This window comes from Dermacentor variabilis, chromosome 9 (genome assembly GCF_050947875.1).
Source record: "Dermacentor variabilis isolate Ectoservices chromosome 9, ASM5094787v1, whole genome shotgun sequence".
Lineage (NCBI taxonomy): Eukaryota > Metazoa > Arthropoda > Arachnida > Ixodida > Ixodidae > Dermacentor > Dermacentor variabilis.
The window spans coordinates 107,088,120-107,103,708 of NC_134576.1; the positions used below are offsets into that span (position 1 = coordinate 107,088,120).

The window sequence follows — 15,589 nt, forward strand, 5'->3', positions numbered from 1 at the left end:
TAAGTTGCCTGAACTATACATGTTGGCCAATCTGACTACATACCCTGGTTGTAATGAGTTATACCGTCAGCACCTAAGACGCTCGGGCAGAAAGGAGAGAGGCCATGAGACTACATATACATTAGCAGCCATTTGGAACGTTGTTGGGAAGCCCAAGAATTGGGACAAAGGGGACAAACGGAACAAACAGATCTCTCTGATCCCACATCAATGTGGGCAGCCATCGTGGCAGCAGGTGTTGATTGATGCTTTTACATGCTGTTTCTTATTAAGGGCCGGCTGTGCAAATTCCAGTGATGCAAGCTCGCGTCATAGTCACTGTTAGCTGTACGTTTCATCTGTCGTCATCACATATCAGTTAAGGGGCAAACAACCATGGCAACGCTCAGCAGTCCCGTTTGACCTGTGCTGTGGCAGCTATCTGTGTCGTTCAAATAGTCATTGAGTGATGTGCAGAAGTGGGAGTGCGTTCAGCTCTGACGCTGCTTGGGCCCATTGTGTGAGAGGTGCACTCTATCAATAAGCGATTTCTTACAAAATATTTCCAAAAATGCTTATTTACAGCGAACGAGAGCCCTTTTTATAGAAAGCCTTTTAAGTGGCAAATGAATGTGCATGGGAAAGTGCCTTTCTTTAACTGCCGATAGTGCTTGGAAACCTTTATATTTTTGCAACCTTTCTCTCCCGTTCAAGGCGCGAGTTGGCCAGCTTCTGCGAGTCCTGCTTGGATGAGGAGGCTGCAGAGATCTTGAGGCACTTTCTGCCTGAATCTTCGCTGTCCGGTGTGCCAACACACGCAGAAGCAGTCATCGTGCTGCTGTATGAGAACAGCATCATTACTCTGGACAACTATTCTGCTCTTTACGAACATATAAGGGCAGCATACAACAATGAAGAACTCTTAGAGCATCTTTGTAAGTCTCATACTTTGCAAGTGATTTGTCCTAGTACTGGTGTTATTAGCAGTTAAGCGAAGCTTTGGGCGAGTTGCTACTGCACTTCGACAACCAGTGTGAAGGACACGGGGACAAAGACGAACACTGACCGTGTCTCCCAGTGTCCTTCGTCTCTGTTATGCGCTGGTCATGTGGTGTTGTAAGCGTGCTTCTGTAGCAGTTTCTTGTTTTATGACTGCTGCTTGTCAGTGTTGCTTTGGAAAATGTTGAAGCAATTTAATTTTGCCAAACCAACTAGCACATGTTGAGGCAATTTAGTTTCGCCAAACCAACTAGCACATACAATAATACACATCCGTGAAGCTATCATTCATTAAGAAGTATATACTTTGTCTGAAGTCTGTCGATTCGGCAGCTAAGGCACCCTCTTTGGTACTGTGAAGAACACACCTCAAGCCACAGTCCTCATTGTTAGGAATGATCCCCCGAGTGTTTATTCATGCCATAGAGTTTCATACACTTGCTAAAGGGGACTGTGGGGCTAATGTCTACGGAAGCTGCATGCAGGGCAGTTCAGCCAGCATAGTAACGATGGGTACTACATGGATTTGCCTAAACTTTGTCCTTCAGGCTTTAAATGGCTTCGCGGGTTTGCAAAATGATCATTTATAATAAAGTACTGTGTTATAAATAATTAAATGAACATTATTAAGGTTGACTGATGGCAGGATTTGAACACCAGACCTCTAGCGTAGAGGCCTGGTATTGAAAGCATTACGCCACAGATGCATGATCAAGCAAAACCACTGTAATTAGCAGTGATTATTGCATGCTAGCAGAATATTATTACTCTCTGCATTAAAGAAGTATAAATTGCTTTGAAATTTAGGCCAATTTAAGCCCGGATAAATTGTTATAAACGAATCCACAAGAACGTCTGAAGCCCCAAGCAAGAAGATCAGACAGAATCCATCTACTACACATTGTTGCCATGGTGGCTGATGATCGCAGTGCCAGAGTTACGTCTAGTAATTTTACGAAACTATGATTTGCGAGTTTCTCACTGTATTACCTAGAGGGAAACCTGGTGCCGCCATCTATGGGAGTTTTCTAACGAGTGCTGTGCCGTCATGGGAATGATGGTATATGGGCGTGCGAGGCTTGTATTGGCTGGTGTTGTACGAGGCTTCGTCTAAAACGTGGATATGGCTACACGGATTATGCGTTCTTAAAATAAAATCTTCATGAAAGGTTTTTTTTCACCCATATTACATCTTTTAATGAAGTTTACTCACATAAAATGCAGAATCTAGCAATGCCAACATGAAAAGATGACAAACTGTTCCAAAGCGAGTGCAGACATTATCATCTGACCTCCAACTTTTCCTCCAACGCTAATAGTTTTTATGACTCATATAATTAGATATTCAATCACAAGTCCTCATAAATAAACAAAACATGTTTTTGTGTAATAATAAAGGTAAACAGCTCATTACATGATGTTTTAGTAGGAAATGAATAATTTGACAGACGAAACGTACTACCCAGGTGCGTCTTCAAGGTGTCCTGGTTCTCTGAGGACGATGCCAATCCGCAGTCACCATATACCGGCATTCCCATGCATTCAACAGTGCAGCAGTGCCAGATTTTCCTATAGGTAGTATAGCGAGAAACTCTTATGATTCATGCCACTATTTATACATACGTATGGCTAACCTATACTGATTAGCCACTGAGAAATACAAGAAGGGGCAGAATGGTATGCTGCGCCACCTAGGCTACACAGTGCTGCCTGTAGTGCTATATACAGGTACTGCCGATTTTTGTTTAGATTTGAATGACGAAGAGCTAGTTAAGGTGTGCTCCAAGTAAAAAACAGGAGTCCTTTCGCACAGCCCAAATGATATCAGGTGGAGACAAAGCTAAGGCATGCATTGTGAGATGCATCGTGACACTCCAGACATTCCCGCAGTCAACCTCAACGAGGTAGCACACCGCGAAGCTCGAGGTCTTACTCGCCGAGCTGAGCAAAGAGTGACTTCCATCGGTGAGGAGAACGCGGAGGAGGAAATCTGGAGAGAAAAAGATATATTAACAAGATTTAGCGATATTACCAAATTCTATCAAAATCGGAGGCGAGTATTACTACCGCCTCACACTAAACTGAACAGAGTTGAGTCCGTTACTTGGAGGCGACTACAAACAGAAACTTATACGAGTCCCGTGCAACTAAAACTTTTCTACCCCGATATATACGAGAGCAATATGTGCAAGCTATGCAATTCTGTTAGAGCCACCCTTCAACACATGTTGTGGGGATGTGAAATATACCAAAATAAAATGGCAGTCTCCCCAGAAAATCTACGGGCGCGGTGGTCGGCCGTGCTGCTCAGCTCAGAACTCCAAGACCAACTTTGGGCCGTCCAGCGAGCCAAGGAAGCCGCACGGGAGCAGCAGCTCCCAGTGGCCGTCTAGGCGGCCCCAGGCCCGGGCCTTCCAATCGCCGGATTCCAAATAAAGTTATCACATCACATTATCAGTGCCTTTTAATGCTCCCAGTAGCCTTAACATCAAAACATGGGTACATTATGATTGTACACGCTCTGTGAATGTCCCTCTCATGAGAAATTTCTAGCCGAATTGCTATGCCCTGGGAAAATAAAAAAAGTTTGAACTAACCGAAAGCCTTGTTTAAATTAAGCAACTCATCAAGAGAAGTGAGGAGTTGTCAATGTGGTGAACACTGCTTGGATATCGTTGGACAGTGTGGAGTTTTCTCTCCCCCATTTTTCAAAGCAGTTTGTTAAAATGCATTTAAAGCACGCTGGACAACTGAAATATTTAGAACGAACTGGAATTCTAAATTTTCATATAACTTTGCATTATCACAAGTCATTTGCAAGTTTTACGAGGCACGGCGGATGTGGCAGCGAGTCCGTGAGTGTTGAATTGCAATGTGTTTGTGCGCTATGTAGAATGCCATGCAGGAAGCCATTTTTCTTATAGCAGTCGTGCAGATGTCTGGTTGAATGAGACACACAGCAAACTTAAATTGGTGGTCTTGGTTTTTGGGGTAGATCTCCCAAGCTTTTCCTAATGAATTACAAGCGTATGGGTGACTGTAATGCTTAATTTGAGCCTAGTAACCAATCACTTCAAGTACACAATTCAAACTGGGCAACATATGGCCATATGTTGGGGCATAGATTTGCAATGGGGCTGTGTCTTTAATGACTCACTAGGGCCAGTTCTTTATGTAAATAAGACACCACATACTATTTAATTTGTATTGTCAAAAATGGAATGCCCAAAGAATTAGTTAAACTGGTACATACTTGCGTGATAGCGAAATCTTGTGCCGTTCTGTATCCACTCTGGCTGTTCAGAGGAGACACTCAGTGTTGACAGATAAAGCTGCCTGTTGCTTACTGAAGGTCAATTTCTTCATGTCTAGGTGAAACAGTGCCCCGGTATTCCATGACAAACAGTCCCCATGGATATGCTGTCATTTTAAACCATAATGTGTTCAAAGATCCAAAGAGGGAGATCAAGCTGGAGGAACGACGGGGAACAAAGAAAGATGTTGGTAAAAGAAAATGTTTGCTTTCGTTCCGTTCCGTCAATGTGGTGTTGTCAGGTTGTTTAGAGAAGCAAGATGCACATTTGGGTTAGTTGGTTTAGGCGTGATTAAACTAACAGCATAGAGACAAAACTTTGACGAAAAGTAGAAAAAAAAAATGAATGTGGTGCTGTGATCATTCCCATTCTTTTTTTGTCCAAATTTTATCTTCACACTTTTAGTTTAATTGTGTTCAGAGAGATGAGAATATGAAAGAAAAGCATATTTACATTTATAACGTCTCAATTTAGACCTGTTGTAGGCTGATCACCTTGAATTTTACATAGCACAACACTGGACAAGTTCATAAGAGGTCACACACAGCAATGACTTCTAACAACTTTTCGTTATTCTGAAAGGGCAGACATATAATTAGACAGAAATAAAAGACAAGCACAGAAAAATGAAACTAATATGTAGTAATCATGTCATGTCACTCGTGCCCTTGATGCCCAGACGGTGGGAGTGACATGACATGTTTACGTATGTTCTTGTTTTTTATTTCTCTATTTATATATGTTTGTATAAAGACATTCTTACAAGTAATTGCTGTGTGTGTGTGTCTTCTTTTTATGTTCTTGCCCTGTGTTGCACTGTTCACGGCACATTAGCAGCGCTAATTGATCACTTTGGTGAGATGCTTTCGGTGTCACTTTTGTGCAGTACGCAACTTGGTTCGTGACTTGGAGCAGCACATAGCTTATTAGCATGAAAAGTCCGATTGGAAACTGAACTTCTCCTTCACAGTCACCTTTGTGGAAATGATTCATGAATTTGTGTGTGTTTTTGTTAAACATTGCAGTTTTTGAATTCGGCCTAAATTCTCTTTGCCACAGCACAGGTTCATATTCCTCAGCACTGCTAATAGAAAGACTGAAGAAATAAAAAAAAATGTAGGACATCTCCTGTTTCCCAGTTGTTGTTTCTGCACTGTCTGATGCAGTTTGTAGAATTGCAGTTTCTTTTCGATTTAATTTTTTCACTTTGTTAAAAATTTCGGTGGCTAAATAATATATAGCTTTGCACAGCTGTTGTTACAATTGTACTGTTTCATTTTTAATGCAGCCAATTTCATCCAAACTGGTTTAGCATTTGTCTAATGAGACCACTTCATGCATTCAATTCATATATATTTAATACAAGTCAGTAAGAGGTAAATTTCTTTTAGAATTTATCTAAACATGCTTTAGCTAGGCAGGCATCGGGTTGCCTGATGTGTATACAGTCGGCCACAAAAGTTTACAGACTGTGATATTTGTGAAAACGTTTGGAATCCCACAAATCATTAGCAGGTTGCCTCAGACTAAAAAGTTTCAACCTGCAGTTTTTACTGCCTGCACAGTGATCCATTAAATGAGAAGTTTCATGTCTTAACAGAGCAGAAATTCACATCCATTGTGGAATCCATCTCACATGCTACGTTGTTAAAGGATACACACGAAAAAGCTGAGCCCGTGATGATACCGCTGAAGGCTTTTTCATGGCGAGTTAAGGCCTTCTGGACGAACCATGGAATGAGCTTGTAGCCTGTTTAATAGTCAGTCCAGACACTTCCTGTGACCACGCACCATGGTGCACGCGCTCAGCCAATTCCATCTTCTTTGCTATGTGAAATTTAAGTTCGTTACGTAGCTGCTACGAGATGTTTATTTATTTATTTATTAATTATAGTTTTACTTACTACACAGGCCTGCACACATCTACGTCACCCATAAGATGTAATTGTAAGGTTTAGTCGGGACCTAAAATTGGCATAATGGGCAAATGGTAATACAAATAACAAAAATAAATTTTAAACTTTCATAAAGCAGTAAAAACAAACACTCGTAAAGAGGAACATTGGTTGCAAATAGTTTTGAGTACTACAAACAACAAGTTGTGTAAAATTGGTGCATTTGAAGCTGATCAGGAAATATTATAAATACAGTCAAAAACTTGTTTCAATAGTATCTCCATAATGATAGCATAATGGCCAAGTGTAATCTTATATATGTGCAAGGTTCAAGTGGCTTAAACTTTTTTAAACTGGAAAAAGTGGAACAGTAAGACACGACTGCGCTAGTTCCCATGATTGAGGGGCGTTTGTCATTAAATATTATTTGTGGGGCAGTGTTATTTCTGGTCATTTCGTAAGGTATTTCCTGCAAATTTCTTTGTGCAAAGCTTGTAGCAAGCTGTGCAGCTTGGTGTATATTCTATAATGTCAATGTATCTGTTTTACTACAAGTAAAAAGAATGCTTTATATTTTTTAAAAGACTAATGTTTGCTTTGCTACAATTCCTCCACAATGGCAAGGACATTTGCTTGCTTTTAACCTCCTGTCCATTAATACACAGCTTTAACTCATATTAAAAATTTCTCTTCCCTTCAGAGGCGCTCAAACACCTGTGGGAGGAGCTGGATTTCGATGTCAGAGTGTATGACGACTACACATTAAGTGAAATTGAAAAATTACTACGTGAAATTGCCACAGTTTGGGATCACCGGAAGAGTGATGCTCTTGTTTTCATCATCTTGTCACATGGGTACAGAGGTAAGATGACCTGACCCTAATAATTGTGCAAGCCATTGAGTCATTATTATTTTGACAGCAATACATTGTTTGAGTGAACGATTATGTTTGTCCTAAAAATGAGTGCTGTTCACTTGTGCTGGTTCAAAACTGCAGTTTACAGAGTGACAGCTCTTTCAGGTTTAAGCGTGGTGTGTATCATGGATTAGGTCCATACTGAAAGGCAAAGTGAAGAGATGGAAGCTTTTGACTTTTATGAGGGCACGCAGTTCATGGTTATCACAGACTTTGCAAGCTGACTATTCTGTAATCTGGATTCACATATTTGTGGTGGAAGGCCGTGACATCTGGTGTGGCTTATAGAACTTTAGCTGGTAAGGCTTCTGGCATGGGATAAGCCCTCTTCATCACTCATGCCGTATGTTAATGCCCCTGCTGTAGGATGGCATTGCTTCCGATGCTAAAATTAAGCGTTACTGTTAACAAGCTTAGAGCTGGACAGGTGTCAAGTGAATGACGTGCGTCACTTGAACATCACAGTACTACTGTACAGGGGGTTTAGCCTCAGAGGTAGAGGTGAAAAGCTACAAACACTGGCCCACTACACACAGGTGGAGGCAGAATGGAGACATGGCTATGGCAGTATGCAATGAACTGTGATTTTTTTTTCTTCGACCATTCTGATAAACTGCGTATCGTCTAACCTAACCTGTGACCTCATGATTGTTAGCAAAGTGTCGTAGGCCACCTAGCCCCTGGGACAGTTCCCGAAAAGAAGTGCTTATCACGTGACATTACATATCCTTCCAGGTGGGTTTTATGCAAGCGACTGCAAAAAGGTGGATCTTGACACCATTGAGAGCTACCTCTGCGAGAAATGTGATGGTCTCCGGGACAAGCCAAAGGTTCTCTGTGTCCAGGCTTGCCAGAACGAAGGCTTATCTGGTTGGTTCCATGATGCATAAAGTCTTCTGTGCAATGTGGGCGGCTGTTGATGTGGAATTGTTTGAATGGATGACAGCTAATTGAGACCTACAAACAAAGCTATGCTTCGGTGAAATTTAGATCAGTGGGAAAGTAGGCTGTGGGTATATGAAAAGGGGAAGTCAGCATCCACCATCTAGCAGCCAAAAGATATGAAGGAAACATACCCAAGGAAGATGGTGAGGTTGGCTAGCTGGTTAAAGTTAAACAGGTACTGATTTAAAGTGTAACCTTTAATTAAAGTGTAACCGTTTTCGTTTCTAACAGGTTACAAATGATCATGTAAGTGTAAATTTCTTTTTTCAATTTGTTTTTTTTTGTGTGTGCGTTTGAAATGTGTTTCTGTATGCATTTGTAATGTTGTTTTGATGTTATTTAAATTATGGGGTTTTACGTGCCAAAACCATTATATGATTACGAGGCACACTTTCGATGTTATAATTTTGAACTTATCAATTGTGCTTATTTATAGGAGGCTCACCTGTAGTGATGAGCTACGGGACCCCCTTGTGGGTACTTTTATAAGTAACAACACCAATGCAAATTGGCAAGGTTCTGATTGGTGCTAAGCAAAACAAAGACTAAAGCAATGCGTCAAAGCCAAAACACCCAAACAATGCCTTCAGACGCAGCTGAAGCCAAGACCTCGGGTGTGGGGTATCACGTGGTGTTTTTGTTTGCAGTCGCTACTGTTCGCAGACCAGTTGTCTTTGTTGCATGAATTGAAAAGTGGAGCATTGTCACATTACTGCCTTCTGCAGCAAGTCACAGATCACTTCCATTTCATTTCAGAACCACTGCCAAGGACAACTGGTGAAAGACGGAGCCGGGCTCACATGCTGAAGTTCATGTCGACAGTGCCTTAGTAAGATTGCTATTGTCGTATGCATGACAGACGTCCCCCCCATCTAGACCTGAAGAAATTGCCTGTAGCAGAGATAGTACAGTTCCTTTTTCATCTGTATTAATTAGAAGGTTATTTAGAACCACATTGTTGTAAATAACTGCGTGTATGCAACTTTCCACATAATATATTAAGAAAACAAAAATAAGACAAACTAACTCATTAAAGTGAAACACTATCTTCCACCAAAGAATGGCACATTGTTGAGTTGTTTAATTTGGCCTCACGCTGCCATCTGCTAACCTTTTAGTCAGCTCAGATGGCAGAGCGACTGGCCTGGAAAAGTGTTGGGTCCCAGGTTGAATCCCTGAACCAGGATGCATTTTTCTTTAACGCAAAACTTCCTTTCTGAGAAGCCTGCATAACTTTCTTTTGTATCTTCATAAAACTCTCTGGCGAGTGACAATTTTTCTCTTTGACAAACACCTCCTCAAAATTGTAGATTTTTGCAGAAGTTACTTGCTGAATGTTTTCATTAGCTAAAAACAAGAGCAGCGAGAGCGGTAGCCTTCACATTGTCTGCAAGCAGGCCTTCATTGTTTTGTTCTGGAAGCAATCTGACCCTAAAATCGTGTTAGTAGGGCCTGGTGCCCAACATCCCCCCTGATGTGTGTGTTGTTGAAATTATTTGCAGCTCCCTGTCCTACCGGGATCCTCACTATGGCAGCGTGTTCGTGCAAGCGTTTGTGGACGCGGTCCGCCGTCACTGGCGCAACCACGACCTTCTGCAAATTGGGACGTTCATCAACAGTGGCGTCGCTGACAAGCCCATCCCTGTGGTGTCCAGCGACGGCCGAAATATCAACTGGTCAAGCCAGACTTCGGAAGTGAGCAACACGTTGACCCGTTCCCTCCACCTGGGAAAAAAGTGAAGCACTGTGGTTGTTTGGCCTTGACACAAAGGACCCTGCCACAAGAATATGCGCGAGCCAAGTGGAAAGCAGGAGTGAAGGACCATCACATTGGAACATAAGGATGCTATTGCAAAGGCTTTAATGCTTTAATGCTTTTGTTCCCTTTTTTTTCTCTAAAGGCAGACACGAGAGTTACCAAGTCAGTCTAGAATGGCAAACTGTCCTCTCAGAAATCTTTTATGCATTCCCTTGACAGAAAAAATTTCTTACTATACTCGACCCTCATTATAACGAAGTTGAAAGGGAAGCTGAAGTTACTTTGTTATATTGATTATCGTCTTTTACTGCAATATGTACCCAGTGGTGTGTACAACTTTAAACGTGCAAAGGAGACTACGGCTCCACGGCCTACCGAACTGCTACGTGGCAGCATATGCAATGAAATTTTCATGAAACAACAGCAATAACTCACTGGCCTGTGGAACACACGACTTTTTAGTGCCTGAGGCGACAGCTTTTGCAATAGCATCCTTATGTTCCGATGTGATGGTCCTTCACTCCTGCTTTCCACTTGGCTCGCACATATTCTTGTGAAACCAGCGACACAGTGACGCGGTCAAAAGGACCAGCTAGCACGCTGTGATGCTAACGCAGTCCATTGTGTTCGGTCAGTATGTGGCACACTACACGGTGCACCGACCACGCAGCTGGGGCGGTATTCTTGGGCGACCTCCATGACTTTCGGAGGTGGTTTCACCTTTGTGTGATGTTGCAAACCCGTTGAAGTGTACAGCCAGCAGAGCTTGCTTGGTGCAGTGCCAGAAACACTGTGGCCATATGCATGAACGCGATCGGCCCATGAAAGCAAAACTATTTGACTCACCACTCTCTCCTGGCCCCGCAGCTCCGCCGTCAGGGTTAATTCTATGTCTGCTGTGTGAGCGCGCTGACTTGGCTTGGCTTGGCTTGCTCATGCTGGTGTCATCTTGGAGGTCACGCCCAGCTGCGTCAGCCAGCATGGTGCGCCGCAGGGAGAGAAAGTGGAAGCACTGGTCTTTTGTTATTCCGCGTGCAAGTATCATCATGAATACATGGTGCGATGCAGCTAGGCATGGCCTCCGAGATTGCAGTATCGAAGGGTGCACCTACCAGCCTAGCTTTGCCAGCTACTTGCCACAGCTGGCTGTGCACAGAGGCTGTCTTGCTTATGCACAGCCTCTGAGCACGTGGCTACGCACGGCGATGAGAGAGATCGGTGTTGCTTGACGGTGTGTGTAATGCAGAAATTTTGAATAGCCGCACCAAACGAGCGCGCAACCCGGCGGAAAGCGATATGCTTGGTGTACAGCGGTCGGTACTTTCGGTTTTGGAGACTAATCTAGTTCATTATATCCATTGGCTGAACAGTTTTACTTCGTTAAAACCAGGCTTTAAATACCTGGATCTCATTAGGGATTTCAAGGTGAATTACATTTACTTCACTATACCAATTATATCCTGTCTCACTATAACGAGGTTTAGGTGTAGTGAAGAAAATGGTAGGCCGAACTTCCTAACATGTTTGCACCTATATCACGGATTCGGTGATAGCAGTGTGATGCGAATAATTTCGTGGTATTTTTTCGTACCTTGGACTGGCTGTCGCACAGAGAAAGTAACCAAAAGCTCTCTCTCTGACTGAGTCTTAGCTTACTTTCATATGCAGTGTAATCACGCATTATTGACGAGCAATGAACTAGCTTTAAGTGTGTGTAGGAATTGCAAGGTGGTGTTATCGCCCATCTTTCTAATTCCTTCCTGCCTTGCTGGCCTTCCACTCACAGCCTGTCATGGTATTCTGGACACGTTAGCTATCAGTGCGCGTTAAGCTAATGTTTCTATAAGGTGTCCCTTTAATGCTCAGTACTTTGTGCTCATGCACTATCGATTTCTGAGCCATTGCATATCTGAATATGTATTCGGCTTCCCCCCTTTCACACCTGCCACCCTCGTTGGGCTGCCTCGTTGCAGCTTTGAGCACGTGTCCTCGCAGGTTGCATTTGGCCATCTGCTTTGCTGTGAAACGTGGGGTTAGGCTTTCTCTTGTTATCTCCCGAGGAGTCACTCTGCATCTTTCGCTGGTTCTCATATGGGCAATTTATCAAATGACCCATCGGCTTATCAGCTTTGGTTACAACTAGTAGTGCATGCTTTGTTCCTTCTTTTCTTTGTTTTTTGTGAGTTACTTCTTGTTCATCAAAGGGAATGCCCAGATGACAAATGAGCAGTGAGCTTGTGAACTATATGAATCACCGCTTTGCCTCTGGTGACATTGCACAAATGAAGACATCTGCGGTGGATGACAACACTGCACAAATAGATACAAAGGGCCAGAAAAAGGAACCACCTTTCTTGCCTTTCGTCTAACCATGCTAATTCACGGTACTGCCATCATGCCTTCGGTATATATATTTTTTTACTGCTGTTGTACCACCTTTAACAATTATGTATGTGCCAACTTTCCTATTCCAACACCAACTTGTCCATGCTGCTAAAAGGAATCTATGGGCAGGTATCATCACCATCAGCCTATTTTATGTTCACTGCAGGATGTGGGCCTTCTCCAAGTGACATTAATTTGCCCCTGTCTTATGCTGCGTGACCCCGTCTGATGTCTGCAAACTTCCCCATTTCTTCAGACCATCTATGCTTCCCTTCCCTTGGTACTCATTCTGTAACTCCAATAGACTACCAGTTATCCGCTTTACGTATCTCATGGCCTGCCTAACTCTTCTAATGTCAACTGGAATATCGGCTACCAGCTTTTGTCGAAGTCTATTAAAAAAAGGATCTCACCAGGTGCTGTAGCAAATTTTGGTCATATGCTGGAAGCTGTTAGATGCCCTCTAGGGAACGTTCTACCGCTACAATTTTTCAAATTGGTTCATTAATAGCAGAGATGGAAACATTTGAACAGTCACAAACCCATGATTTCAGAAGACGAGCTTCGCTGCCAACATACACTCTCTCCCCCCATCTAGCCTCCGCAAGCGAAATTCCTTCCCTGCGTTCTCCCATACCGGAGCCAGAGGAGTGCGTAATGACTACGTCATAAGCCCCACCTCTTTTTTTCTCTCCCTCTCGCAGGTTTTTGCTGTGTGGTGCACTTCCGGTGACGGTCTAATGCGCGAGCTGCTGCGTGTGTCTAATTTTGCAGGCTGTGCATGCGAACGCCTGACTAGCGGTGTGATAAGCCAGTGCCAGACGAGCACTAAGGCAGATGCAAGCCTATCAAAGAACACGATCGTGCACTGAAACCTGTTAGAAGGTGGCAGATAGTTTCGCTTTCTGTGCATGCGACTGCACGACGTGGGAAGCAGACGACGCAGAAGTATGTCCCTTTTGCCATGGCACGTAGTAAAACGAGAATCGCAGATATTCAGTTTGTAGGTTTTATTAATTCTCTGTATATTGTCTAATGAAGCAACAGATAAAACAGATAACTGCTATAGCCTTGAATAATTCTCAAAGTCACATGCTTAACGGTGAGTGACGTTTCAGCAATGTGAATTACGTAGGCGCTCTTATGTGTCTGGCCTCGACAATCCGGCTTATAGTGTCGCTCCCTTCAGAAGGCCACACGACGTTTGGTTTGAAATTTCAGTTTTCATGGTGCACAGCAGTGCAATACTTTGCCAGTGTGATCGTCAGTGCGCATTGTGTACAGTGCTCTTGTCTGTTAAAAATTGCCACACCTGGTTAGAAGCCCTTCGACATTACGCCCCGCACTTTCTGTTCCATCGCTTATTACGCAGTCCTTAACTACTTCTCAAACTCCTCCTCAATTGTAGTGTTTGAGCCATGGCTTGCAGGGCTGCACAGTAACGTCACTGGCTTTAACTGCTGTGTGAAAACCTGCCACACCTGTAGAGTGTACCGTCACAACATTGTCGTCACGTGTGACAACAAACACATCTGAGTGTCACTGTTCTCACAGCATGCTGCATCTTCTCTTCTTGCTCTTGTATTATATTCCACTTTGCAATTGCTTTATGTGGCTTTCCGTCCTTTCCATTTTTGCTATTCTTTCAATGGATGACTGTGCCTTACGAGTGTTTTTTTGCTCATTGTTTAGGGCAGTCCTTCAGACCCGAGTTCAGTCTAGGACTTTGGCTACACTAGTCCTGTGTCAATTGTGCATATGCCTAAGGGCACTTGTTGCAATCAGTCAGCTCAGTGCTGCAGACGTCCTCATTAAGTAGTTTGCACTTGGCAGCAGAGAGTCTGTATTTATGCAGTAAGACCACGTTAACTCGAAGTTGTAGAAACCGGGGAGAATTTTGAGGTAAGCAGAGTCTTGAGATAAGTTAATTTACGAAAATACTATAAGCACCTGACCCCACCACAAGACCACGTAGAGCCTTTCGAAATAGGCGCCAGTAGCCACTAAATTCCTTGCAAAAGCCCAATACACCAGGAGCGGTATTTTCGGTAGATGACCTTTGCCAAGTAACATGCGCGAGATATCATTTTTTGTGAGATATTTTGCACGGTTTGTGATGTCATGCTGACACTGCGATCTCCACACAATCGTTTAGCAGCAACGCTAGTGCATTTGTGCTTGACACTCATGCTGGCAGTGGCAAGGTCGCTTCCCTCGCTCCACTTGCAAATCCGTTTGAGCGAAGCGCGTCTGCTTGGATTCTTGGTCGTTTTGCAGCCAAGCTGATAGCGCGTCGCTTGCATCTTGGCAAGACGCGGTTATCGAATGCGAAGTCTACACTTCCCTGCAGCGTCTCAGCGCGTGAAATCTGAGCAGAGCGAAACGTAAGGGGCGTTTAACTAAAACTGTCTATTATCAATGAGATCGCAGCCGGCTCTGAACAGTAGGCAGCTGTCAAGAGCCGTGCAGAATCAAGTGCAATTTGTTACAAACTTTTTCGCGGTCCTGTCACTTTTTTCCGATATCACAGCAGTGTACAAAGTGTGGAAAGCTTTGCATAGCAACTTATTCCGCAATGTTTTATTGGTCGAGATTTCGAGTTATTCGGAGTGTGGCACAAAAGCATTTTGAGATGCTCAGGTGAAAAATGCATTGAGTTCGCACTAAGCCAAGAAAAAAAAAAAAATTTTGACTTAGCCGATATTTCAAGATATAAAAGTTCAGTTAATGAGGACTTACTGCACACTTGAACCATGTATTAGTGAACACAGATATAAGAAATTACTGGATACAACGATGGGAATCTAAAATTTGTCTCTATTTCAGCGAGTATTCTACTGCTATATTGAAAACAAAAGCCAGATCAAACACAGTGTTGGTTTTAACAAAGCAAATGTATGTTTGTATGTGACTCAAAATGTGTGTATTCTTAGGAAAAATGTCACTCTGCAAGAGCAAAATGAAACGGTATAACCTGGATGCATGGAAGTCTCATGGCTAGCAGCTTGGCTTGGCTAGCAAGTTCTGTGCGATTGCCACAATCGCATAATTGTGCATTAAGAATGGTGCAAAGTGGGTGTCTGTAACTGGGTGCTTTTTTCCGTGTCTCATATCAGCACAACAGTCCGCCGACAGGCCATCAAAATTGACAGAAGATCCTTTGCTAGCTTGCAAGAGGCATCATACTTTTTTTTTTTACACACACCCTATTGCAAGATTCTTCCTGCCGATATCAGCATGTGTGCTTAATGTGTATCAGATATTACAAAGGTCTTTTTCATGTCGAATGTGATTTTGTTGTAACTGGGTTCAACAGCATTGAGAAACCCTTTATGGAACACTTGAATGCCCATAGTAGCCGCTTGTGTTTCATAGGTGCTCAAAGCTTATTTACGTT

At 43.0% G+C, this 15,589-nt stretch overlaps 1 protein-coding gene across 1 annotated transcript in view; it reads left to right on the forward strand.

The window, feature by feature from the left end:
- The window catches only part of LOC142557238 (uncharacterized), a 28,361-nt gene that overhangs the window by 1,277 nt on the left and 11,495 nt on the right, over positions 1-15,589 (forward strand). Inside the window, exons 2-7 of the mRNA XM_075668941.1 lie at positions 694-914; positions 4,351-4,482; positions 6,888-7,049; positions 7,839-7,973; positions 8,805-8,877; positions 9,551-9,743. Of these exons, the coding sequence (XP_075525056.1) occupies positions 694-914; positions 4,351-4,482; positions 6,888-7,049; positions 7,839-7,973; positions 8,805-8,877; positions 9,551-9,743 (916 nt within the window). The remainder of the gene's footprint in view (positions 1-693; positions 915-4,350; positions 4,483-6,887; positions 7,050-7,838; positions 7,974-8,804; positions 8,878-9,550; positions 9,744-15,589) is intronic.